General features: G+C 38.2%; 1 protein-coding gene across 2 annotated transcripts; it reads right to left on the reverse strand.

Moving 5' to 3' along the window:
• Positions 1-9,752: 9,752 nt before the first annotated feature.
• On the reverse strand, positions 9,753-27,256 carry tal1 (T-cell acute lymphocytic leukemia 1). 2 transcript variants are annotated; one of them, XM_088346260.1, is made up of 4 exons: positions 27,191-27,256; positions 25,086-25,675; positions 18,807-18,892; positions 9,753-12,153 (listed from the first exon to the last, which is right to left on the reverse strand). In XM_088346260.1, the coding sequence occupies exons 2-4, from the start codon at positions 25,568-25,570 to the stop codon at positions 11,675-11,677; spliced, it is 1,050 nt and encodes a 349-aa protein (XP_088202386.1). In that variant the 5' UTR covers positions 25,571-25,675; positions 27,191-27,256; the 3' UTR covers positions 9,753-11,674. The 2 variants fall into 2 exon arrangements, with proteins under 2 accessions (XP_088202386.1, XP_088202379.1); XM_088346253.1 differs by having other exon boundaries at positions 18,777-18,892.
• Between the last annotated feature and the right edge of the window lie 547 nt (positions 27,257-27,803).

Here is a 27,803-nt window from a genome sequence, read left to right on the forward strand (position 1 = left end):
TGTTCTCTTATATTTTCTGAGCATTTATCTTTACTAGGGTACAGGGATTAAGGTTTCTTCTGCAGTGGAAATAAGGTAGCAACAATTGATACCTTTTTACTGTGGCCTGGTTGTGTATTTATCAGATTGACACTGACAACCAATGTAGAGGAGAAGATTTCCATAGCAACCAACAGGCGGGTACCATCAGGCTAAGGTGAAGAGCAGAGAAGAGGGCATCCCCAATGGAAAGGGAAAAAAACCCTTAGAAAAGTCTCTCTATCCTTTTTATCTCATCCTTCAGCCGAGGGATAGGGAAAATGAGAACCATGCCTTGGATGTTGATATGATTCCTGGCTGGGGAGACAAGGCGATGGCTTTTGGTCTTCCTGGTCGCCATTGTCCTCGGGCGGCCCAGGCCTCCACCTTATCACACATAAACTTGTGTTCGTTGGGGTTGTCCATCGATTCGATGATGACCATCTTCTTTTATTTGTGAGTCTGCTGATGTTTGAACAATCCGATCCTGGATTGTGGTCGGAGACTCAGGTAAAAGAGGATACCTGCGCAATGACGGTTTTTAAAGTGGCGTAAGGGGTGCGCTTTCCCCAACGCCACTATCTTGATTGTAAAGAAGATGGTTCCAGTGGCAAGGGAGACCCTAGACGACCGGCATCTTTCTACAACTGCAGGCGGCTAACGGGATCCAGGTCTGTAGGAAACCGCCTCAAAGCGTGCCGCCACCAGCTTTTGGGATCACTCTTAGTCTGGACTCTACCCTTCGACCTGTTCGGCTTGGGTAACCCTACCAGGAGTACGAGACTCCCGCCGACATAGCTCTAGGGGTCATGGAGACGCGCAAAGTGCCCCACCACGATAAGGTGGTGATCCGTCGGGACACGAAACTTGTGTGATATCACTTGACTATACCTTATCTTTTGACCGCAAGTGCGCAAAACATATTGTCAAATGAAATTCTGAGATCTTCATTGACACTCATTAATTGATGCAATTAACTGTACTTTTTTTTTGACGGGCAACCGGTCCTTTATTATTGTACTGTATTCCCTGGCTATAGCATTTTCTGTGTTGTCTTCCTTTCAGATTTTTTGTTCAGTTAGAGTTAGGTTGTAGCATGCACTGTTTTTCTAGTTAGGGCTAGTCAGTGTCCCAGCTTTATATATCATTGTCTTTTCATGACACTCTTGTTGTTGTTCTGCCCATTTGTGGGAATGCTTTTTGAGTCGACCCCTTTCATGTTTTGTTCTGTTAGAGCTGGTTGGTGTTGGAATATTACGTAGTTGCTCTACCCACGTTTTAATATGTTCCCTGCATCCTCTTCTGTGTTTTGTTGAGTTAGAACTATTTGGCATCTCTAACATACCCGGCATTGTCTGACTTTCATGTTTTGTTCATTAAGATCCAGTAAGCTGTTCGCTGTTATGTAGCAGGGATGTCTTGCCAACTTCTATTTGTTCAGTTAGAGTCCAAATATATTCTGTGATTTCTTTCATGGTGTTTTATTAGTGTTCCAACATATTCTCTGTTGTCTTTCACCTTTTGGTAAGTTACAGCTGGTTAGTATGCTTTTGTCTTCTTCTACTCATGTTTTGTTTCTTTAGATCAAGTGAGTCTTTCAACATGATGTAGCAGTGGTAAGTAGTCAAGCTTGTGTTTAAGTAGTTTTTATGTCTTTAAATCATGAATATCCTAGTAAACTCCGTTGTTCTGTTTTTGTACTCTATCCAATATTATTACTTTCTCTGTAACTAAATCCTTTTATAAATCCTATATTGTGTCTACGTTAATGGGATGCACTTCTCCGGCCACGCTGTAACCTGACACTAAGGCTTAGTATAGAAATGATGCGACTTGCAGCAAAAAAATATGAATTGATCGCACTAGCAGCAGTTAAAACAAGAAGTGACATCGCCATCAATCACAAGCGGGCCTCACCGTACAGTGAAAAATGGCGTTGACTTTTACAAATGTTACAGCCTGGCCTGGAGAGGCGCTAACTCACTTTCTTGCGCACAGTGGCAATTCATCTTAACAGACACTTTTCAATTTTCTGATGTTACAGGGACATTACAGTGAAGGTTCCACAAGCGCTCCACATAACCCTGAGTTCTGAGTAGCGCAAGCCTGAGTTTGCGGTTCCAGGGCTTTAAATATGACTGAGTTCATTTGTGTCGGTGTAGTTTTAAAGCATCAATGGGGCACCGATATGATGAATCGCCATGGAAACGGTGAAGCTGAGGGCATCTTTTTTGACTCTCCCAGAACGAGAAAGAGTTAGGAGCCCCAGACATGACATGAAAAAGAAGGATAGAGGGGAGAAAAAAAAAGATAGCAGATAGAGACTGAGAGGGAGAGGGAGACAAAGAGACTGAGAAAGACTAAAGGAGAGTGAAAATGATAATGCGAAAGAAATAATATAATAGAGAGTGTGTGACAGAATGAGTGAGAAATAAACAAAAAGAGGAGAGAGAAAAAAGATCAAAAAGACAGAAACAGAAAAGGCAGAGAGCAAAAAAGAGATTTAGGAAGAGAGGGAGGTTAAAAAAAGAAGGCAAGGGAAAGAAAAGGAGAAGGAAAAAAGAGTCTCAAAAAAGAGAAAATAGACAAGGACAAGGATAGAAGGGAAGAATAAAAGGGACAGAAAAACAGAAAGAATAAAGGGAGGGAAAGGAAATGGAGAATGAGTGAGAAAGAAGGATTAAAAGAGAGAGGGTACAGAACGAGGGAGAAAGAAAAAAGAGAGGAGAGAAAGAAAATACATGAAAAGAGAGAAAAAATGACGCAAAGCAAAAAAGTGAGGAAAAAAAGACTTAGTGGGGTGGATTGAAAAAAAGAATGAAAGCATGTCGTGAAAAAGAGGGAATGAGAAAAAGAGTGACATTTATAAAGCGAAAGAAAAAAAAAGGATATGATAGAGGGGGGATTGATTTAAAGAATGAGAATATGGAAATAATAAAAAAGAGGAGAGGCAAGGGAGGTAAAGAAGGGAAAGGAAAAAGTCAAAAGTGTTTCGGTGGCCGTGTCTTTCCAAGACTTCAGTTTCCCACACTTTTGCTGCCACGCCATTGTCGGAACAGTTGCTCCATGTCCTGGTCCGGCCTGCATTGCTTCAAACAAGAAAATTGTTCATTATTTTTCAAAATAAAAGCAGGAAACTAGAATGAGGTGAGTACTATATTCTTTCAAATGTCGTATTTTAAAGAGTCACCCCAAAAACGTCAATCAAAAAGAGAAGAAAAAAATAAATCAGCTGTTGCCAATAAGCCATTTAGTATAAAAGCACCCTGTTTTTGTTGTACACTTTATTCTGTTCATGTACTTTTTTTGACTAATTTGTTTACTCTATTTAAGCCAGATGCTGCCTCCTACTAACTGTTACAGTTTTTTATACGTACAATTGAGCATAGAGGGTATGCCACCTTTGTACTTTTTAGCTAAAGCACTACAGTCAGCGACTGGCTTCCACTTGGGGGGTTAGCTGCTTTGCTTCTATTAGGTTATGAAAATAGGTCACTGAGAATGTTATCCCTATCACAAGTGTTTTGTAGCTGTATTAGGTTTATTATTTGATCCTCACATCATTACTTAATCACATTACTCATTCTAGTTGTAAATACACATCATAGTTATCCACATAATTTAGTGATGTAATTACTTGCTGTTCAGTGTACTTTCAAGCAGAGGTGGGTAGAATAGCCAAAGATTTTACTCAAGTAAAAGTACTGTGACTTCAGAATAATATTGCTCAAGTAGAAGTAAAAGTAGTCATCCGAATACTTACTTGAGTAAAAACTAAGTAATTATAGCAACGTCGTATGATTGATTTTTTTATAGACAACCAATCAGATTATCAAATGATCACAGTCCATCCAATCAACAACGAAAACATTAAATTCAAAAGTAGATGAAAATCAATGTAAATTCAAGTGATTTAATAAACAATAAACTGAAAATAGTATAGATCAAATCAATAAATTAAGCACATGTAGCACCAAGTAGCACTGTCAAAGCCCCAATACTTAACAGGCTCTACAAGTAGAACAACAAGCTGGCCCATGAACTCGAACAAAGGAGACATTGCATATTGTAGCTGGTGTTTGACAACCTTTTTAAGGGGAACATGCTTTTCATGTGAGGCCAAGGGTGCTGCTCTTCTTCTGTGTCTTCATAGTCGGTATTGCTAAGCAACATTTTCGATCTGTTTCTTCCCTGAACAACTTTCCCCACTGTAATTGAATATGGTCACGTGACGGGGCTGCTACGTTTGATTGGTTAAACATTGTGGAGCCTGGCAAAGTCCTGCGTCAAAATAAATGGGCCTTAGTGGAGACAGACAGACGCCTGCTTACGTGGAGGGGATTTATTAAGGAACGAAGTAACGACTTCAATCTTGCCTAATGTAGAGTACCGTTTTCTTCTTCATAAATTTACTAAAGTAAAGGTAAAGGCATTAAAAAGCACTCCTAGAAGTACAAAATTTTTCCAAACTTACTCAAGTAAATGTACTCTGTTACTACACAGCTCTGCTTTCAAGCAATGCCCTAATCACATAACCTTGATGACTCAGCAATGGGCAACACTAATTTTGCCTTGTAGGTCTAATGTGAGTTTTGAATTTTGAGTGTATGTAATGCTGCATGAACAACTTTTCACAATAAGAGAGGGGCCGAAACATTCTTGCATTCTTGGGTGGGAGAACGCGTCTCCTTGAGTTGTTCCGGAGTGCACTCCGATTTAACCTTTATTATGAAATTTCGAACAAATCTTCTGTAGTGCATTGCTTTTCTCTAGCTCTATTTTTTCCAAGTCTGAATACATTATCTAGTCCGGGACCTTAGGAGGTCCTTCGCCTTCTGTTCTTAGCTTAGTCCTTTGTTTGGTATACTTCAGCTAGTACCTTGGCCCCTTTCTGTGATTTTGTAAAAGTTCTGTCACTCTGCTGTTACTCAATACATCTACTTTTTTGTTACATTACCTTGTTTAACGCCATTCTTGCGCCAGCGTACTTAGGCTCCTATTTTCCTGTTTGAAGTTATTTCTCTTTTTTGTCATTTAAAACCTGGTAACACCTAAACTTACGAGTCGTACAAGAGAAATAGAGCATGACAAAAAGAGAGATACTGAAATAAGAAAATAGAAAGAACAAGAAAGAGAGGGATTATGAATATTGAAAGGAAGAATTCAAAAGAACAAAATGGAGAAAGTGGAAAAGAGACAGCAACAGGTGGGTGGGTGGTTAGCACGCAGCCCCACGGTGCAGAGGTTCAGGGTTCAAGTCCAGCTACCGCAGCCTCCCCGTGTGGAGTTTGCATGTTCTCCCTGTGCCTGCGTGGGTTCCTCCAGGCACTCCGGTTTCCTCCTACATTCCCAAAAACATGCATGTCTGGTCCAAATTGTCCCTAGGCGTGAATGAGCAAGTGAGTTGTCTGTCCCTGTCATTGTCTGTCATTGTGATTTTCTAGGTGATTTAATTTCAAACTGGCACGGAAAATCATTGTTATGAGAAGTGTGGTTTTAAAAGTAGTCAATAATTACTATGTTTAAATCATTCCATCGCATGTGCGGCCCAGTTCGGAGGTCATGAGATCGAACCTACTGTGTGGAGTTTGCATGTTCTCCCCATGCTTGTGTAGGTTTCCTCCGGGCTCACCGGTTTCTTCCCCACATTCTAAAAACATGCATGTCAGGTTAATTGGCTGGTCCAAATTGTCCCTAGGTGTGAATGATCGAATGAGTTGTCTGTCTTTGTGTGCCCTGCGACTGGCTGGCCACCACTTCAGGATGTCCCCTGCCCACTGCCCGAAGATAGCTGGGATGGGCTCCAGCACCCCCGCGACCCTGCTGAGGATAAGCGGTGGAGATAAAATGGATGAAAAATAAACAAAAGTGAAAGAAAAAAGACAGAGTGTGTGAAAAAAAAACATAATAAAAGAAACGGTGAATGAGAAGGACATGACAAGAAATTCAAATAATGACGAGGGAAAGTAAGGGGGTAAAAACAATCAAAAAGAGAAAGAAGGACGAAAAAGGATGGACAGGTTAAAAAAAGACGGAGAAAGTAACAACAAGAAAAAGTGTACATTTCTTCCAGATGAGCCTAAATTTCCTATTGGTGACGCTGTGTGTTCAAAACCCGCTTGTTTGTTCCTCGGCCTCTCCGTAAACATGCATGTTTGTGTTTTTTTACTACCGGGCGTGAAAATATAAATAACTTAACGTTGGCAGTGTGTGCAGTGTAATCTGTTCCCGGCAGGCCCGCAGAGAAAGACAAAAAGAAAAAAAAAGACTGTATATTGTTCCTGCAGCGGCGCAGATAACGGCTCATTAGCATACTGAATCATTTGGCTGCGAGAGGCACTCAGCCACCCATCTGCACAAAACTGATAAACACGCACGCGCATTTATGGGGAAAAAAACCGTGCACGCGAAGAATTGGGAACACTGAATCAGGTATGGGATTAACCCGAGAGCGCCCCCCCACACGTTGCAGATTTGCAAAAATGTCGCATAAAATATCCCTGACAATTTTACCAATCTCAGATGTAATACTTCAGAGACATACTATATTTGGGGTAGTACCGATATTGGCCTGTGAGGGGCAGTGTGGTGTCATATTCACGCTCTTTAAAGTGACAGTGTGGTGTTAAATTCACACCCTTTAAAGTGTGAATTTAACACAACACTGTGTAAAGAGTGTAGTGCAGGGGTTTCCAACCTTTTTGAAGCGGAGAGCTACTTTTTGTTACCAACAGGATTTGTACACCTTCGTGGCTAAATTCAAGCACTTCTTAAGCACTTTCAAGGCCAAATTTGTTAATTTTTCACGCATCTTCTAAGGAAGAAATCCGACGGCGATCAAACGACCTTTTTTTTTGGGGGTCACTGGCACATACTTTGTGCTATTTTGCGCTGTTCCTATCTGTGATCTACGATCATTTTTGTGTCAATGGGCTGCTATAAACTGACATGAATTCTGCCATTCTGCTTCAATGCATGCTCAGCTTCAAAATATCACACTTGTTTACAAACCTAGAAAGGCTCTATAGGAATAAGAGCAGACAAATGAGGCAAATTTGGACTCTTTAATAACATTGATCGCTCCGAAGCAGAGTGCATTCAATCTTAGACAATGGTGATCTCTTGCTTTTTATTTTACTTTTTTTTAATTCATATTTTTTGCCTGTCTTTCAGATGATCTCTAAATTGGTTAAACTTTTTTTGTAAATTGTTAAGGTTTTTGTATTTTATCCTTTATAGCGCTGAAAAGTCAAGATCTCAAATTTATATTTAATTGTTTTGTGTTTTCAGGGATTTTGTCTTGTTGTTTAACTTTAAATCTGTTTAGTGTGTTTAAATGTAATCGATATGTATTTTCTTGTTTTTTTTCGTAAATTTCTATGATGTCATTTTTCCGCACTTTTTATTTTATTTTCATTTAAAAGCGTGGTCTGTCGAGTTAGACTGATGGGAAACATGACAATGGAAATCATTTTAAGCATTTTCAAGCACTATAACAGAATTAAAGCATTGTCCTGACCTTACACACATTAAAATTCAAGGATTTCAAGCACCAGTACAAACCCTGTACTAATTAACGCGAAGGGCTACGGGTTTGATGTGCATTTCTGAAATAACATTCACTTACTATCTTGTTACCAGGTTCTCATTATTAAAGGTTAAAGTCACATTTCCTAAGAAATCACAATGACCGACGATATATTTAGATAGATAGATAGATAGATACTTTATTCATCCCCTAAGGGAAATTATGCAGGATACTCAGGTGGTTTTAGTGGGCTACCTGATGCCCGGGGGCCAGCACGTTGGAGATCACTGGTTTCCCAACTAACCACTAAGGATAATGTTTTTACACCACTAGGGGTTGCTATATAATACTCAATGTCTCTTATTTTTGGTGTAATATTAATATTGGCCAGTGCAGGGGCAGCGTGGTGCTACATCCAAGCTCTTTAAAGTGACAGTGAGTAATAATTCCCTCCTAAAGATTGCCATGTTTTCCGTGAAGTACCGATATTGACCTGTGAGAGGCTATATTTGTGACACTGTGTAAAAATTAATCACGAAAGATTGCCGTATATTTACCTAGTAACACTAGACGACCGCTAGATGTCACTGCAGTGCAACTGAATACAAGTGCTAAAAATCACATGGAAAACTACAAACTACGGAGACTTTTAAATTCATCGTTTTAATGATAGTTACTGACTTTTTGTTATTGTTTAAATCAATCTTGTTATTTAAAATAATACACACTGTCCCTTTGATAATGGTCGGACAGCATGTGCTGGTGTCCCTCTTTTGAAACAATACAGGCTAAACCAGTGATTTAATTTTCATTTAGTGGTTTATTTTAAAAACCCTAAAGGTTTACACAACTTAGCATTGGCTAACTCCTTTCAATTATGTTTTTCTTCCTTGATTCAGGCATCGGAACCTTGTCATCCTTTGCTTTTTTTACCACCTGGAGGCAAAAAATAATACACTGTCCCTTTAATATTTTGTTAAAAGTTAGATTTTGTTTTATTTCAGACATTCTACCGAGAAAAGGGGAATTATACATACTAGCTACATTGAGTAGTGGGCCGAGTATCAGGTCTGTAAAGAATATGGTATCGAACATCTCTTAATTAACAATATGTGAAAATAAATTATTTCTGATCCATTTTTTTCCTTCTTTTTTTTGCAGACACAACAGTGTCCATAGAGACGAGCGCGAGACAAGCTAGCAAGACAATGGCAGGAAATCCTGCAGGTCACTGAGCCAAGATGACCTCCACAGGAAGTTGTCACTTGCGGACAGGAAGTGGAATGATCCAACGTTGGTGAAAAGAAGCAGTTTCGTCAAATCTTTAGTAAGTGCAATGCCGCTTTTGGCAACAAGGGGTCACGCTGGAGCACACATACATTCATTTCTCTTTTTCTCTCTCTGTCTTTCTCTTTCTTTCTCTTTCTTTACTTAGATCTCTCTTTCTATCTCTTTTTTCTTTTTTTCTTTTTTCTTGCTCTTGCTCTTTCTTTCTCTTTCTCTCTTTCCCTCTTTCCCTCTTTCCCTCTTTCTCTCTCTCTCTCCCTCTCCTTCTCCCTCTCTCTCTCTTTCTTTCTCTCTCTCGTTCTCTCCGTCTTTCTGTCATGTGATTTTTTCCCCCACCTTTTCCTTAATTTTTGGTTTGAATTTAAATAATTTAGTGTATATATATATATATATATATATATATATATATATATATATATTATATCGGACAACCCAAAGTATTTGTAAATTCACTCATAAACATTGCAGGGTCATAAACAGTGCAGGCAATTAGATAACATTAGTGGTTAGAGAAGGAAAAGGTTGAAAAAAGTAGCTAATGCCTTTGAATCTCACTTATCATGTATATGACAAATAACTAACGTTGTAGGCAAGAGAAGGAAGCGGTTGAAAAAGTGGTACAAGCTATCGTCAAAAAATGGTCAGATAGATTATTGTTGTAGTAAGATGACAGCTAAACATGTCAGCTTCAAGTCGTGTAATCTAATTTCAGAATTCTAAACCTAAATAATTTCTTGGAAATAGTGCATGTGTTTTTGCTTATTATATGAATCAGTAGTTTTATTTCAACGAATGAAGTATTATTTCACCACCAGGGGTCACTATATAATACTCAGTGTCTCTTAAATGCACATCCGGTGTAATTCAGTTCCAATATATTTATTTCATTTACTGTACTTAAATAAACAAGCACTTCAGAGACTTTTCACTCAGCGCCTTTTATTCAGGTGCTTTTCTGCAAAATTCAACGGCTTTAACATTGGATATATTCATAAGTACATCTATCATACAACAAATATAACCAAACGTACAACGTCCCTTTTACCGCAATTCATAAAATACAAAAAGGTACCAATACAGGTTTGTTGGTTGTGGAGGGGGGCGGGGCTTCAATTTGTACCTTACTAAAACGACATCAACATTACAGTTCGGAAATAAAAACAGACATTCATGTCGAATCGGCGTCGTGAACGACCGCCATTTTGTACACCTCGAGAATTGTACCTTCCCAAGAAAAACTTTGTTTTCGCCGTCGAAATGTAAACGGTACCGACGTGTTTCTGTGTGTTTTCTACGAGTCCAAAGCCGTCAACATACAACACACGGAATTGTGGGTACTTTTTGAACTATGTTGTTTTGTAGAATACTGTAATCCCTCCCTACTTCTCACTTTATACTCCGCCGCTTCAGTGAGAGATATTCTGCGATCCATTATTCCCTAGGGGGAGTGTGCGTTTGTCAAGCCTGGCGGCTTCTTTGTTCTGTTCACCAAAATGTGAACTGCACTTGGGCGGCAGCAATCCAATATCCCCAGTCGCATACTACTATGAGCAGGAACAAGGAGAGTGCACTTTCGTCGGTCTTGGCGGCTTTTCTCCAGTTAGTGTGTTTCCTCATAAAATGAATTTGTTCTCGTGCAGCCAACATCCATTACCCCCAATCCTATATAGCTGCGAGTGGGGACAGCTAGAAGGCAACTATTCTGAGGAGGCTTGTCATTCTTGCCTGCCTAAAATGAAATGCACAGTTGTGGCTATGATACATTGCCAGCAGTCGACTATTACTGAGAGCAAGGACTGGCAGAGTGCTTTTCTTTTCAGTTCGGCCCGTTGAAGCATGTTTTTGTGGCCCTCCTGAAATGAACTGCACTGTTTTGGCGGCGATCTGTTATCCCCAGGTGACTAGTGCTGTGAGCAAGGGCCATGAACGCAAAATTGTGTCATGCGTGGCGGCCCTTTTGTCTGTTCTTTGGCCTATAATGAACAACACATGTGCAGCCACGATCCATTATCGCCGGCTGACAATTGCTACGAGCAGGTGCTGGTACGGCGGATGTTAAAAATCGGGGGAACCTAGGGGGAAGCGGGGCTGGATCCCATCAAATGTGATCAACGATGGATCATAGTATGAAACTATTTACATTATAATTTTGCTGTAGCATGTAAGGACATTTTATGTATTTTTTTGTGAACTGTGTTCTCACAATAATTTTTTGCTGCTCAGAAATTACAAATCATAATCGTTACTTATGAAAGGCTGCTTGAATGTATGATTTTTTTGATTTTTTTGTTATGATCAAATTCAATTAACTACAAAATGACTTCACATTTTTGACACTTTTTGCTTCTAATTTCAGTAAATGAGTGAATAAATGATTAGGAAATAAATTAGAAATTAGTTCAAAATAGGCTCAGTCAACCACTAAAAGATTTTTCCAATTAGAAACTAAATTTCCTAAAAAGTTACAATGACCCGTCCATGTTTAGCTCATTTCAGAACCAGTATGTGAGCTATTCAGGTGATCTTAGAGGGCTATCTGGTGACCACAATGTTGACCACTGGTGTAGGATTTCCTCAAACTCGTGCTTTTCTTTGTCATTATTGTTTGGTTTTGTCTCGTGTTTCTAGCTTTGATTGCACTTTTTTTTTAATACAACACCAAAGATTTGGGGGGGCCGGAAGAAACTGATGGTGCTTCAGATCATTTCGGCTCTTTCAAAATCAAAGTTTCACCATGCAAAAATGTACAAGTTTATAGGACCACATTCCAGCGTCTGGCTTTTTCTTCGTCGCTAGGTCCTTCTCAAACGGCTTTTTCTTCAGGCACAGTCGTCGCCAGAATCATCGGCGTCCGTTACGCCGGATGTGGAGCGGGGAACCCCGAGAACCCGCAATAGTCCTCGGCGCCGGAGGCGAGTCCTGATCCTCGACAAAACTCTCAGGACTAGCGTCACCATCAGGTAGACTCCCGCAACTGGAACCGGGCGACATAGTCCCCAGTAGCTCGTCCGGACGCGGGGGCGGCGGCCTCGGCCCCACCTGGACCGCCACCGCCTCCCGGGTCCCCGTCAGATCGTCGCCGTCCCCTTCCGTGGCGACGGGCCCCAGGTTGCGGACTCCGTCCTGGTCCTCCAGGAGGTTTGAGAGGAAGCTGATGTACTTCATGGCCAGGCGCAGGATCTCGTTCTTGCTGAGCTTTTTGTCGGGAGGGTGAGTGGGGATGAGTTTGCGTAACTCGGCGAAGGCTCCGTTCACGTTCTGCTGCCGCCAACGCTCGCGGCTATTGGTGAAGATGCGCCGGACGATCTTGGGCTGGCCGGCTGGGACAAAACAAAAACCGACTTGAGTTAATCTTGGATTAAAACGAGAGGACTGAAGAAGTCCATTTTCCCGCAGTGGTACAGTAAAACCCTGGGATATAGCGTCTCGTGTTTTCACTTGACAACATGGAAGATGTTTTTTGGCTCCTCTTTCCTACATTTTCCCCACTACGCAACAAATTATTTTGCATGGCCAAAACCAGGAAAATTAGAATTTTACAGTGTTCGTGTGTATGAGGCGGTATGTTTATAAGATGCGTGTCTGTTATTGGTCATATGAAATGCTGAATTGCTATTGGTATGCATCGCAGCATATGAACATTCTTTCAAGTGCTCAAAAATGAAATCTTTGCAGTTTTTAGTGCCTCATACATCTTTTAGATGCATGTCTGCCATTGGTCGACATCATAATGGATGCTGTTATGCTATTAGTTTGAATCGAGGTATTATGAAATTGCTGAAATGCTAGTGGCTGAACTACTAATCCCACAATGCTTTTCTCTTCATACAGTTCAGAATCTCATGTGTTTCATAAGGACTGCAAGTCAGCGATCTAAGTAACTGACGCTTAGAAGTTTCCTATCGCATCGCATGGCTTGGATTTTCTTTTTCAGTTTTGCTGTGAGAGTCCATGCCTCACAAGCGTAGAAGAAGATGGAAGTACCAGTGCTTGCATGAGTCTGATCTTTGATTTCACTGCAATGTTTTTGTCCCTACAGATGGGTTTGAGTCTTGCAAGGCCGGCTGTGGTTTGAGCTATCCTGGCTGTGATTTCTGTTACTGACCCCTCTTCTGACGTGACTGCTTCAACATATTTAAATTTCGGTGGTTGATGCCAATGTTTGTACTGATACTTTGGGGGTTGTTTCTCATTCATTTTTATTTTTTTTCTGATTTCAATCCCTATATTCATATCACTCACATACAGTATTTGTAGTACTTATTATATACAATATTGTTTTTTCAATGTTTTTTTCTGTGGTACCAGGAGTTCTGTCATTAGCTTATCACAGTAGCTTAATATCGCCTGCCATACGACAATTTCACCCTACCTTAGAACAGATTAATGTCGTACCTCAGTGCTTTTCTGTACTTTGATTCTTTGGGGTTCCATAAATGATTTATTGAGCTGCTGTTTGATAAATTTGTTTTCGTGGTATTGCAGTGCACAATTCAAATATGTCGTGGTGATTACTCAATTTCTTTTTCTGGAGTTATAGTTTGCTCATTTGAGCCGTGGTTTGATGGATGTTTTCCTAGAATTGCTGTGCAGTGATTAGGTAATCAATCCAATTTGTTTCTTTATAGTTAACTCATTTGAGCCATAAACGGCTGAAAATAGTGAATAGTTAGAGTTGACCAAAACAAGTGTAAGTGGCAAACTGTGGCAGATGTCTGGAGAAACTACTAATGGCGCAATATGTTAAGCTTTGGGACTCTCAATCACAAAACTCGGCGATGTTTGCTTACGTGACAAGCTGTGGAAGGCAAGTGACACTGAAGGATGAAGCAAGATTTATAAGAACCAACTCACCATAACATCAAGCTATAGCCTGCAGACAAGCGAATAACATGAGCGGCGTGAGACGGAAACAGTGGAAAAAAAGTCAGATGACAAGCGGTAAATACAATAATCACGGAACTGTGACGCTCGTTTGCATAACCAGCTGTAGAAGGCGAGCTACACTACAGAACAAAGATCATTTTCAAGACTGATACAATTGGAGTGTCTGAAAAGAATGAATGGCTGGAGTTGATCAGAGCTGGTGTAAGCAGTAACAGTAGAAGCTAGCCACGAAAAAGGCCAGTAAAAGACTTCTATGTCAAATCAGAATTTGTCAAACAAGTAAAATATGTGACTGGAGAAGAAAAAAGTGAAAAAAAGTTGAAGATAACAAGCGCAATATGTCTGAATCTCTGAACTCGGCGAGATTGTCTTGCATGACGAGCTGTGGCAGGACAAATCAAGCTTTATTTCTAATGAGCAGCTAAGAACAATAGCAGCTAGCAGTAAGTCAAAGTCTGCAGCCAAGTGACTGACATGAATGGCTAGAGAGGGAAGCAGTGGGAAAATTGTGGAATATGCCTGAATAACAGGACTCAGCTGTGGAAGACAAGTGGCACTAAAGAACAAACCAGGAGTACGTCATAATAACAATAGTGGCTAGCAACGAGCCCTAGCCTGCAGCCAAGTGGCTAACATGGGTGGTTAGGGAAGGAAACAGTAGAAAATAGTCAAAGATGTCTGGGTAAAAGGACTCAGCTGACATGTTCATGCATGACCAGCTGTGGAAGGCAAGTGACACTAAAATACGAAGCAGGATCAGCTAACAATACCAATAGCACCTAAACACGAGCCATGGCCTGCTGCCAACTGGCTAACGTGAGTGGCTAGAGAAGAAAACAGTGGGAAAGAAGTGGAAAATGCCTGAATGACAGGACTCCATGACCATCACATACAGGGATCAGCTGTGTGTGGTAAGTGGCATAAACCTAAAATTTATTAGGTTATTTGTATTGTATGCTGTGACTCTCAATGTTTTGGAACAAAATAACTTTTCCCCAGTGATTGAGGTTCTAGTATCGTTATTGTCACACACTGTTCGTTGCCTGTCAATGCCGAGGTTTGGCTCATCTCTGAAGAGTGGGATGACACTTTACACTTAAAAAACAATCCTAACCACATGATGAAGGAGCCGAATCCGAGTCAGATTAGGATACTTCTCCTGCTTTTGGTAACCATGGAAACCAGTGCTATCTGTGCCATTTAAGGGAGCAACCCCCTACCTAAAAAAATGGGCTGAAGAGCAATGGGTGTTATTAGACTGTACTTGCGCAAGACACTCCACAAGAAGTTGTGCACCTAATACCATGGTGGTTAAGAGGTCTGTGAACTTGAACATGTGTACCTGCTTATTATTTTTAATCTTTATTTAATTAAATGAAGTAATTTTACACATCTAGGGTTCGCTATACATCTTTTAATTACCTACATCAAGCATGACATCACAGTCGAAGCTGGAGGCAAAACAATACTTGTGCCGGTCAGAAGACAGGGGAAAAGAGAGCTGGTGTTGCTGCTAGTTGTCGTCATGTTGTGGTTTTGTGTGCCCGAATGGGAGAAAAAAAATGTGCGATCGTAGATTTAAGTTACACGGCATCCCAGCAGATACTTCTGATAAAAAAGTCTGGTGTAAAAATATCATCATGTTGTGTGTTTGGGTGCCAGAATCGTAGAAAAAAACGTTAATGATCGTAAATTGAGGTTTTACAGATTCCCAGAAGACACTCCTGATAAAAAAAAAAACACAGTCATGGTGAAATGCATTAAACCAAAAAGATTGGACTGAGGCACTCGTAAAAAATGCCAGGGTTTGCAGCTCACACTTCTCAATCAAATATCATTGTTGCTAAATTGTCCATAAAACTTTTTATATTGGCAAAATATCTCACTTTCATAGCTTCAGCTAAGTGTTAGCATCTAGCCTAAACGCCTACGTTTAAAGCAAAAAGATTAAACCGAGGCACTCAGCAAAACTTTTTGGGTTTCCAGTGCACACTACATCTCAGGTAAAAGGAATCAACATTCATGATTGTTGCTATCCAGTCTATATTACTTATAACATCCTCATAGTATTTTGTTATTGAAATTTTCATGTCAAATCAAAATTTATTTGATTTCAGGCAATAAATTGCCACTCACAGGGCTGTATAAAAACATTCACCATATAATAAGACAATAAATTCCATTCCTTTATCCCCGCCAAAACCCAAAACACAGACATGCATTGATTTGAATGTAATAAAAACAAAAGAAATAGTAATAGAAATAAAATGTAATCATGGCAAGGCACAGACTAACTATGTGAGGAAAGGGACCTGAATGGGGCTTATCGACCACTAATAGGGATGGCAAGAGATGGCCTCAGAATTTTCAGCCAATAAATCACACCCTACCAGTGGCCAAAATGAGGAAACACCAATATAAATATGGAAACATAACCAACTGCAGAAAAAAAAAAAGTCAACTAAATAGAAAATTATTTGAAGTTAAACAAATTAACTATTTAAAAAAAAAAATCTTAGCTTCAGCTAACTATTAGTGTGTAGCCTAAATGCCATCAAGAGACACTTCTCCTAAAAAAACAATAAACGCATGAAAAATTTAATGAATCTAATAATGACATGGATTGTGTACCCAACATTTGTTTGCAATGCGTGCTTGTTCAGGCAGCCATAGCAGTGTTTACAAAGCTAACATAGCCGTTTAGGCTACAGGCTAACAGTTAGCTGAAGCTATGAAAATTAGATATTTTTCTAGTACAAAAAGGTTTATGGACTGTTTAGCAACAATCGTAAACATGATTTCTCTTACCTAAAAAAGTGTGAGCTGTAAACCCTAGCATTTTTGACGAGTGCCTCGGTCCAATCTATTCGCTTTAATGCATTTCACCACAACTGTCTTTTTGTCTTTGATCAGGAGTGTATTCTGGGATCCTGTAAAACTTCAATTTACGATCACAAGCGTTTTTTCCTCCGGTTCTGGCACCCAAACGTACAGCATGATGATATTTTAACACCCAACTAGGAGCAAAGACAGCTTTCTTTTCCTCAGTATTCTGACCAGTGCAAGTCTAGTTTTGTCTCTAGCTTTGGCTATCATTAAAGTCATCAAGTTTGATGATACAAAGCTAAACTTTTAGCACATACGCTTGTTGACATATCATCTCGCCTTAGCTTTTGCCTCCAGACTAACCCCCCGCCTACCGGGTATTTCACAATGTTTATGAACAAATAAAATGTTCTATATAATACACACCGTGGCTTTTAATTTTTGCTGAATATTTTCCCCTCTTTGCACCTAACAGCTGCTTTCAGTTCACTATTATACAGCCCCATTTTGTTTCTCCGCAAATCAAAGTAAAATATTAAATGACGGCTCGTGTAAAAAACAGAAAAACAACAATCTAGAGGCAACAGTAAGTAAACAAGCATAAATATTTGATTTTGGTTCGCAATCGATGCTGTGCATGCAGTCACATCCTCGCACCCCCCGTCCATGGTGTCTTCCAGGCTTTTGTCGTCCTTGGAACACACCCAGTCTATCTTAATCCCTCAGCCCACTCTGCAGTAAATGCTTGGCATAGAGGTGGAAAGCTGCAGAAGCAAACCCCTTCAATCCCTTCCCCCATCCTCTATCATTGCTTTATGGTCCAGAAATGAAAAATCTACCTGAAATGATCTCAGATTTGAGGCTTTAAACCAAGGGTGGGCAAACTCTTTGAGTGGAGGATGATTGGATCCAAAATTTTGTCCAAGGGGCTAATCTTGGAGAACCTTCCCAATTTTTCTCATTCATGAATAAATATACATGCAGATATCTACATATTCCTTTTATATTTGTTTTTACCAACATTAGGCTCATAAAATTGGTGATGATACGCTCACAACTAAAGCAAAATAATACTTGTTTTAAGTACTTAGTTTGATATTTAATTGTGTAGTATTTCTGTAGTATTTTTGTAGTATTTTTGTAGCATATGTTTTTTTTCTTTTTAGAAAAATAGCAAAATCATATATTTGGTAAATGCTTGAAGCACTAAACTTGATATATAGATTTGTAGAATTATTGTAGTTGCATTTTGTAGCATTTCTGTAGTAATGTAGCTCTGTAGTAGGATTTTTGGAGTACTTCTGAAACAGGATTTCTGTATAACAGTATTACTGCAGTAGTATTTTTGGAGTATCTCTGTCATATAAATTTTGTAGTATTTCTGTAGTATTTTTTTCTAGAATGAAAGCAAAACTATACATTAGGTAAATGTTTTATGCACTAAATTTGATGTATAGTTTTGTAGTATTACTCTAGTTGTTGTATTTATGAAGTATTTCTGTAGTAGTATATCTCTATTGTATGACTTAAATAGCATTTGTTTAGTTTTTCTGTATTTTTTTTTCTTCAGACTGAAAGCAAATTAGTATTTAAAGTCACAATTTTAAGCAGTAAACCTGATATTTACATTTGTAGAATAATTGTAGTTCCATTTCGTATTATTTCTGTAGCATCTCTGTAGTAGGATTTTTGGAGTAGTAACAGTATTACTGCAGTAGTAATTTTGGAGTATACCTGCAGTAGGATTTTTGTAGAATTCCCTTAGTAGTATTTTTGTAGTATTTCTGTAGAATGTCTGGAGTAGTATTTCTTTAGTATAGTATGATTGTATTAGTGTCTATGTAGCATGCTTTTTCTTTTCAGAATCAGAGCTAAATAATATAAGTCTGTGTTTTTAGGCACTAATTTTGTTATCTAAATTCGCATTAAGGTTGTTGCAGATCTGTAGTAAAATATTTGTAGTCGACAAACAGGCACCAAAAAAACAGCTTTTTTAAATTTAGTAATTTACTTACTATGATAGTGTATAAATTATTGTATTTTGACAGTTTTCTGCTCAGCGGGATGGATTGAAAATCCTGCCGGGCCGTAGTTTGCCCACCCCTGCTCCTCAGTCTGTTTTTTTTATTATTTATGTTTTTTTGGGGCATGGCCTGGTAGATCCATTTCAGGGGGGTCAGGTAGAAAAAATATGGTCATGTTGGAAGGACACAGCAGAAGTGCGTCTTACCATACTTATAAAGATCTAAAAAGCGCCTACCCTCGTCGAGTTCAACCTCATAAGGTGCCGGGCGGCGTTTTACCCTGTTGCTGGGGTACATGCTGTACTGCTCACAATCTCCAAGACTGAAAGACAAGGACACCGACAGACAGCAAATTATTTACGGTGTCATTGATTTGTTGAATGAAATTGATCTGCCAGGATCACCAGGCAAAACTATTTACAACATAATGCTTAGAGCAGGCATTTTTTCAACCTTTTTAAACCTTACAGGCTAAAGCAGGGGTCGGGAACCTATGGCTCCGGAGCTGTATGTGTGTTTTCTTATAGTTCATATGACTTCTAGATGGAATTCTAGCAATGTGAATTTTTTCTAATGTGATTCATTTCTGAACAGATTCGAATTTGCAAAACTGACTCAACGCCCGTCATCGACACGGTTCGGTTCAGTAAATAAAAGACACAGCACAGACTTCAGTTTCCAGTCGATGTGTCACTCCAATAGACCCTGTTTTTGTTTTACGTCGCTAACGTAGCCTTTATATGGAAACTCATTAAAAAAATCTACATTATCTGTTGAGACACCTTATGATGAAAACCCACAGAAAGATCTTCAAATACCCAAAAACAATTTGATTGGGTGAGTAGTAGGGGTGGGCAAAGCTATGTACGCAATTCATATAATCCTCTCTGCCCAGCGCCGACTGCAACAAAGGTAAATGGGTTGGTATCCCCGTTATCAATCCATCGATTCAATCATTGTCGGTAATAACTATAATGACTGTATTGTTACTGCTTAGAACCTTTTTAACAAGTTATGTTGGCTAATTGGATATTATAGCATGGCACCAAGGGACTAAATATCAGAGCTTTTGTTTCTATGGGCCAATTATTAATTGTGGATCCCTAGTCACAACTTGTGTTAAAACATATGTTTGTCATGATTTCTCATGTTAGGCACCTGTGCCTGTTCATTTGGCGCCAACCGCCGCGAGTTCTGATTGGCTCCCTGTCACTATTTGAACCCAGTCCTGTCTGTCCCCTGTTGTCTGTCTGTCTGCGAAGCTCAGTGTATACTAGACAAGCCTTTTTCGACCCTGACTCCCACCTGTTCCGTTTTTGGTCCCATCTGTCTCCGGCTACGACCTGTTTTGATCCTGACCACATCTGCTCTCCCGTCCCGGCTTACGACTTCTTTTTGTCCCCGACGTGTACTCTCCCGTCCGGGCTTACGGCTCATTTCGGACCCCGACCACTCCTTGCTCTCACAGTCCCGGCTACTGGCCAGTTTTTCCGTCCCTAACACCGCCATCGCTCGCTACGGAAGATCCACTTCCGTGTTCGGACCACAATCCGAGTGCGAGAGCGACTTGCTTCCCGCGTCCAGCAAACACCGGATCGTGGGCGCAGCCCTTCCTCTTTCCTTCAATAAGACTTGTGGTAAACACTACGCAATTGGGTCCTGTTTCCGTTCTGGTCCTGACAATATTTGAATGTTGGTGTGGGTAAAAATTATACTTCAATTTATTTTGATATTGCATAAAGTGTTTATGATTATGAGTTTGTTCATTATGTCAAAATATGTCGCTGCTTAATATCATTCAAGTGCTCCAAACTTGAATGTCACACATGCCTTGGCAAAGAAAAATATATCACTCATTCTTATCAAATTGCATAATCTTGGTTGTACAAATTATCTGTAGTTTATTAAAATAAATATACAAATACTACTTTAGGTAAATGCAACATTTAGCCAATTACAACCGTAAAGGTTTCTCATAGCAGCGTACGTGAAGCAATTTTGCGGCAGCGATGATCTGCTAAATGAATACAAAACATTCAAATATGTTCAGTTTACACAGAGATCTAGGCAGAAGAGTAACACATTGTATCGCCATTAAGTCACTGGTTTGTAGACATGGTCAGGAATCTGCCTTTCTTAGTCAACGGGGCAGTCAATCTTATGCACAAACACACATAAGGATGTGACAAAAAAAAGAAAAAAAAGCATTCAAAAACAAAACTCAATAGACTGGCTTAAACGCATACAATCACAACATTCTTAGCTATGCAACTGATCATTGCCAAGATGTCCAGTCCCTCGTGCATATAATGAAGGGGTAGAGAGGAGACACGACCAAGTTGTGCTAATACTTACATAGAAATTAGAAATATATCATTATGAGGGACATTGGTTGTTTTGATATTGTCGCTTGTGGTCAAGTTACTAATTATTGGTTCTTTGGGTTGAAGAGGTTAAGAGGAGACACAACCAAGTTGTGCTACTACTTTCAAAGAAAATCAAAATTTACTGTCTTCTAATGAAGACCATAAACGCTTAGAATCTGTTTAACAAGAAGTGTCGAATAATTTAATATAGCGTCAAGTCAGTAATTATTTTTTGGGTCTTATTTTTATATATTTATTTTTAGAAAAAAATATACAATGAGCAGCACGGCGGCGCAGTGGTTAGCGCGTGTGCGGCACAGTTCTGAGGTCATGAGATCGAACCTTCCTGAGGGGAGTTTGCATGTTTCCTCTGGGCACTTCGGTTTCCCCCCACATTCCAAAAGCATGCATGTCAGGTTAATTGGCCGGTCCAAATTGTCCCTAGGTGTGAATGAGCGAGTGAGTTGTCTGTCTCTGTGTGCCCTGAGACTGGCTGGCAACCAGTTCAGGGTGTCCCCTGGCCACTGCCTGAAAATAGCTGGGATGGGCTCCAGCGCCCCCGCGACCCTACTGAGGATAAGTGGTGCAGATAATGGATGGATGGGAAATATAATGAGGAAGATAAATGCTTAGATTTTTTAACACGTTGTATCAGCTAATTAGAAATTATAGCATGGCACCAAGTGACTAGATATCGGAACTTTTGTTTTCTATCGGCCCAATAATAATTGTGGATCCCTAGTCACAACTTTTATGTACTTGTGTTAAAACATATATTTGAATGTTGGCATGATTAATATTTATACTTTATCCATCCATCCATTCCATTTATACTTTAATTTAATAAAAATAAACATCAGGGAAATACATGCAATGCTTTACCACAATTACATCTTGAGTACTTTGCCTGTTTTGAATTTTTCCTCATCAAACCGAAAAAGTAAAATGACCTTGAAATGATGAACCTATAATTTCATCATATATTGACAAGATTTTAGTTCATATCACATCAAAGACGCTCATTGCGGGGGTCTTCGTTGCATCCTAAAATACATATGCTTGAAAAGAGACTGGTAATTATGTGATTAGAATTCTCATCATTTCAGCTCCATTTATGGAAAAAAATTAATAAATTGCACATATCCATCAATCATTACAATCTGTGTTTGTAATAATCACCTGCAGCTAGTTTTCCCTTTCGATCACTTAGAATGTGATTAATGTCAATTTAGTTTCACAATGTTTGCCAAACCAAGATGTGTGCAGTAGATGTGAAAGCAGTGAAGAGGAAAACTTGAGTAAAATATGGAAAAATAATGCAAAGTAACAAAATAAAATGATCATGTAACATCCAAAAATATAATGGACATTTCTGTTTTACAAATTAAACAAAAAAATATATAGTACAAAACACATTCTTGTTACGTTTGCAGATACAATGACATTCATCTTAAATAAGCTATTTTTCTTTCTTTTTTTTCCCTGATCCTTATTTTCTTTACAGTGGATTTTGATATAAAAATCACATTTTGTAAAAAAAAAAAGAGGTTTATGTCAAAAGCATGTATATAATTGGAATTTTTTTTAACACGTTAATTTAATTCATCATTGCATAATCCGTCTGAAACTATCACAAATAAATCCATAAAGAATATGAAATAAAACATTTTGTCTTGTTTTTGCGCTAATATATCTGCAGTAATTTATCAGTAAACAAATATTTTGTTATTTTTGGGAGGGAGATTTTTTTATTCATCATTTTTTAAGTAGCTTTTGAAGCAACGAGGAAAGAAATTAGTATAATAAGCAAGATATTGTAAACAGAAAAAGGATGATGGCATTTCTGAATGTAACTGGCAATTTCTCTTTTTACATTGCGTTGATTCAGTTCATCATTGCATCATCAGTCAGACATGTTTACAAATGAATACATAAACAAATACACTGTTTTGTTTTGTTGGCCAATATGATTCCACTCATTTCAAGTAAGCTATTCCTTTTCCCATTTGATTCCTATTTTGACTATTTTTTCAATTTTTTTATTGGATTTGGAAGCGTTTAAGAAAAAATATTAGGAATGTAATTAATTGATCGTTTTATTAAAAAGGGGAATGAAGTTTAAGAAAATACACAATTCTTTGTTTTTCATCTTTAGTAAAGTAGTCAAAGTAACCAAACAAAAACACAGTGAAAATAATAAAATAAATATTTAAAAAAATAAAAAATGCTAAAAAAAATGAAATCAAAAATAATTATAGATACATCTTTCACAATAAAAATAAAGAAAAGGCAGAAAAATAAAAAAGTTAAATAAAATGTTTAAAGAAAAATAACACTGGATTAATCTTCCTCAAAATGATGGTCACATAAATGTACATTTTTTTAATTATTTCGTTATGTGCGCAGTATGGTTTTTAATGTATTGAAAAAACCTTAAATTTACATACAAACATTTACATGCAATTGTGCTCAAGAAAAAAATGAAAAAACAGAATGCATGAAGCATCAAATAAATCATCATTATTTTTCTTATGATTACTACATTATCATTATTGATTTCCACCGTGCATTGCGCTCTTCATTGTGATTGGCTAAACAGACTTATTCTCTAATGATTACAATTATATATCATTATCATTGTGCGCAACAAGAATGGAAATTACATGGTAAACATCTCAAAAAGACTTTGAAAAGAAAGAAAAGATGAAATACTATCAGGAAATAAGGCAGGAAAACAATATGTTTACATCGTATTGCTGAGAGACAGACAAGTCATAATAATAGTGCAATGTTAGTTAATTAAATATATTGAACTGTATCAATAGTGCAATCGAAATAAGTGCAATAACATTTGGCAGCAACAAAAAAAACACGAAAATAAGTTATATTTGGATATGTATTGAACGTACAGCAGTTATTTTTTATTATTGTATTTTTCTTATCTTTTCTTCTTAGTTTGTACGTGCTGTTGTGCTTTTATGCATTTTCTCTAATTTTTACATGCATAATACAAGTGAACCCTTGCTATAAAACCGGTCCCTTTTCACGTTCTCACTACATTCTCAGCATTACATTGTTTTCTGCATTCTAGTTGGCTAAACAATCTGTCTGCTAACCATCATACGACAATGCAATATTTAAAAACAAACAAAAAAACGTTTATACAGTATTTTCATGCGTTGAACAAATACTTGAGCCTGTGAAAGGGTTTGTTCTTTTTTTTTGATGCACTGAAGAATATTTCATTGTATAAGAGTAAAGTTATATATACATAACGGTTTCTATTTTGTGGATTTCGCTTAACATATATACATTGAACACATTTTTAAAATGTTTACACCTCAGGCTTAGAATGGATCAAAATAGCTCAAATTGCAATACCAGTCAAATGTATTTTGTATGTAATAAGATTTGATACTGGCTACAATACAGAAAGGACGGCAATTTGAAAATCGTCTTATTACACAAACTTTTATTCTTTTTCACAGTGTTTTTTTCTCATAAGAGAGAGAAAAAAAATCTACACATTATGGATAGTCATTAAAAAACTTCAAAAAGGCCTCTTTTTAAGTAAAGAGGAGCATTAGCTCTAGCAACCTAGTGCCAATCCATCCACATCGCTGAACAACCAGGGAAGAGTTTGATTGCAAGCCATAAGCACTTTTAAAATGATCATTACAAGCCAAGCCAGAGATTAATATTAGCTGTGACCTAAAACTGCGCCTCTTTTGTCTTGAAACAATACAAAAGTAAGTAAAAAAAATATGAAATGGCATCTTGGTATGTGATTAATTGTTTTTCATTACACTAGAGAATACAGAATAAATGCAAATCAGACAATTTTGCTTGTTTGATAGTGTACAACTGTGCCGCTTTTTGATACTTTTTGTGATTAATGACTTTACAAATAAACATGATTTTACTAGACTATCACGGGTTCTATTAGAACCCAACAACCGTGATTAACGAGGGTTCACTGCAACGCGAATTGACATTGACGGTAAAAATCAGGAGCGCTCAGATTTAATAGAACGGTTTCAACCACTCTCCGTGTTTTACTCCAAATAAAACAAGCCCACGCATTACATAGTCTATAAATTGCATGTTTTACTTAATAATAACATATATTTGTTTTATTGTAGTATTTACCCGTTGATGGCTGCAAGAGGTTGCGCCAGGTTGTAGAGCATGGCCCGGGCCGGGACGGGGAACGCGTTTGGGCTCAGCTGGACCATTCGAGCGTCTTCTGCTTGTGAAGAAAGATTGTGGTGGTGAGAATGAGGAGGAGGTCCTTGAAGATGATGAGGGGGCCTTCGAAGCTCCAGCAAATGACTGTCCGTCCTTCTTTCCAGTGCTTTTATTCTGGAGAGTTCGATGACTGGCACTTCCCTTTTCAGGTCAAGGGCGTCGCGGGAGGCGGTTTCCTTGGCAACACCGTTAATGGAATTCTGCAGGGGCGCATCTTCGCAAGACCCTCCCTCTTTTTTCTCATCCTCCTCCTCCTCATCTTTCCTTCTGCTTCTTAACCTTCTCGCCATCGTCTCTTTTTCCTCCCCCTCTTCTTCCTCGCATCTTGTGATGGAGGAGTCATCAAGATTCCCGCGAGAAAGGTCCGGCTGCCTTTTTTCCATCATTTTTATTTTATTTTATTTATTTAGGAGGCCGGGGGGATTCTCGTTTCACGCAGTTCCGATGAGCACAAAGTCATGCGCCGTTATGAACACATTGGACATGCGAGCCTACAAGAAAAACAATATAATTATTCATATTAACGAAGCAAAAGCTTTTTTTTTTATTCGGAATATTTGTTACAATCAAGTTTTTGCAGTCACAATTTATTAATAGAGATATATATTTTCGAACTCATTTAGATGATAAAATATCAAGCTTTGTAACGAAAATTGTAAGTATAAAGGAAATCCCAAATAATAGAGTGTGAAGCGTAGGGAAAAAGACAATTTTAATTGTGAATGCATCAGAAGCAAAAGCATATGGATACATTATTCGCAATATTTTTTCAAAACATGTTTTTGTCATTTTGAATTAAAGTCTCTCTTTGTAACTAAATTATGTTAGGAATAAAATCGAAATTAACAGCATGTGGATTTTCTATTGTGAGTATCGTCCTTTATATTTATTCAAATAGATAAACATGTTTAAGTTATAATATGTCCTCATTTGTATTAAACTGTTTCATTGTCTGCAATCTGTATTATAACACGTCAAATTCATTTTTTATTTCATAAAAAAACAAATGACCCAAATATTTTTAGGGAGGGACAGACGAAAAATATTTTTTTTATTTATTTATACAAAAGTCATCAAGAGCTACACTCTAATTGTTATGATTTGTTCTTTTTTGGAATTTACTATTTTTTCAATGTATTATTGATTACAAATTATTCAATTTTTTTATAAATGCATGGAAACACATTTTTTGTGGGGAAAAAACGAGAAATAGGGCTACCCGTTTAGTATTTTTGATTTATTATTATTTTCAATCTATATAGTTCTCTGTCAAATACATTTTGTTTTAATTGTATATAGAGTTTTTAAAGTAATTTCCAAGAAACCGTTTTTTGAAGAGCGCAACACTTTGTACTGTTTTTTAAATGTAATTGATCGGGTTTTTTTTGTTAGAGGGGGTTTAACGATCATTCACTTTGGCGCAATATAAAGCTTTAGTTTTTGATTAAGTGTTTTTTATGCATATACAACGTATTTCTTTTAATGGTATAACGATTCGACCTTTTTATATAATCACCTGGAAACACAAAAATAAACAACAGAAAACGGATTACCTTTGTCAATCTCGTATTTATGTAAATTAGGTCATGGTTTATCATCGATCATGTTGTAAATGTACTTCACTTGTTGTAAATGTGCTTTACAAATGCATATATTTGATAGCTGTAGCGGGGAAAATTGAATCCTCTGCTTGGAATAGGTGTGCCATAAATCAACGAAAATAACGAAAGAAATGAGACACATTGTCAATAATAAAAGCTTTGAATAATAATCTTCGTTAACGGATCTCGTAAGCCAATAAATTTAAATAGAATAAAAAAACAATAAATTGACGTTTTAAAATAACCCGATCCCTCCCTGATAAACGCAAACCCGCATCCGCTCGTTTCTCCCATCGAAACCCGGTCATAATAAAATCCACAAAACGACTCCAATTCGAAATCAAATAATCCCACTCTGCATTAATTCCTTAGAGCGTTAATTGCGTCCATTTTGGGAGCACTTACCGTCGCGAGAGGTGCTGTTGATGCTAGCGGAGCCATTTTGTGAGTGCAGGCTCGTCCATGGCTGACGTTTTTTTCCTAGTGTGTGTGTGTCGTGCACACGCGCGCGCGATTCATGCACGCGCAAGTGCGTGTACTGTAAAAGCCTGTTTGTGTGTGTATTGCACGCAGTCTCCAGTGCGCGTGCGCAAACTGGCGGAACCAGGGCCGCAATGTGGCCGAGAGAGATAAGAGCTCCGCGGCGGCCTCTTCATTGGCGATAAGCACCCTAAAGCCATTATTTATATTATTTATCAAATGATTCATTATTATTTGCCTGTCACAAGGAGGGGGGATGGAAAAAAAGGGGGGGGGGCATGTACCGATGTGTGTATACTGTAACGGCGGCTATACCGTTTTTTAAGATCAACAACAGCTTGGGTTAAGCTTTTTGATCTATGTTCTAATCTCATTTATCCCAAAACCTGATAATAATAATTTATAAGACACCGACTCCCTGGAAAAAGATCAATATGCGTTTTAAACCCCATTAGATCCAATTATCACAGAGGTTTGGGATTGTTAAATAATTGACGTAAATCCTTGGAAATTCGAACACCGTGAAAAAGAAAATAAT

Source organism: Urocampus carinirostris, chromosome 1 (genome assembly GCF_059441175.1).
Source record: "Urocampus carinirostris isolate Australia breed hairy pipefish chromosome 1, RoL_Ucar_1.0, whole genome shotgun sequence".
NCBI lineage: Eukaryota > Metazoa > Chordata > Actinopteri > Syngnathiformes > Syngnathidae > Urocampus > Urocampus carinirostris.

Excerpts from the sequence above, each read along its gene's own strand:
- tal1 (XM_088346253.1), bottom strand. The coding sequence starts at position 25,570 with ATGATGGAAAAAAGGCAGCCGGACCTTTCTCGCGGGAATCTTGATGAC. Across the intron at positions 18,893-25,085 it reads CCTCTTGCAGCCATCAACGG|TCTTGGAGATTGTGAGCAGT; the intron begins GTAAATACTACA and ends CTTGTCTTTCAG. Across the intron at positions 12,154-18,776 it reads TTTAGATCTTTATAAGTATG|CCGGCCAGCCCAAGATCGTC; the intron begins GTAAGACGCACT and ends GTTTTGTCCCAG.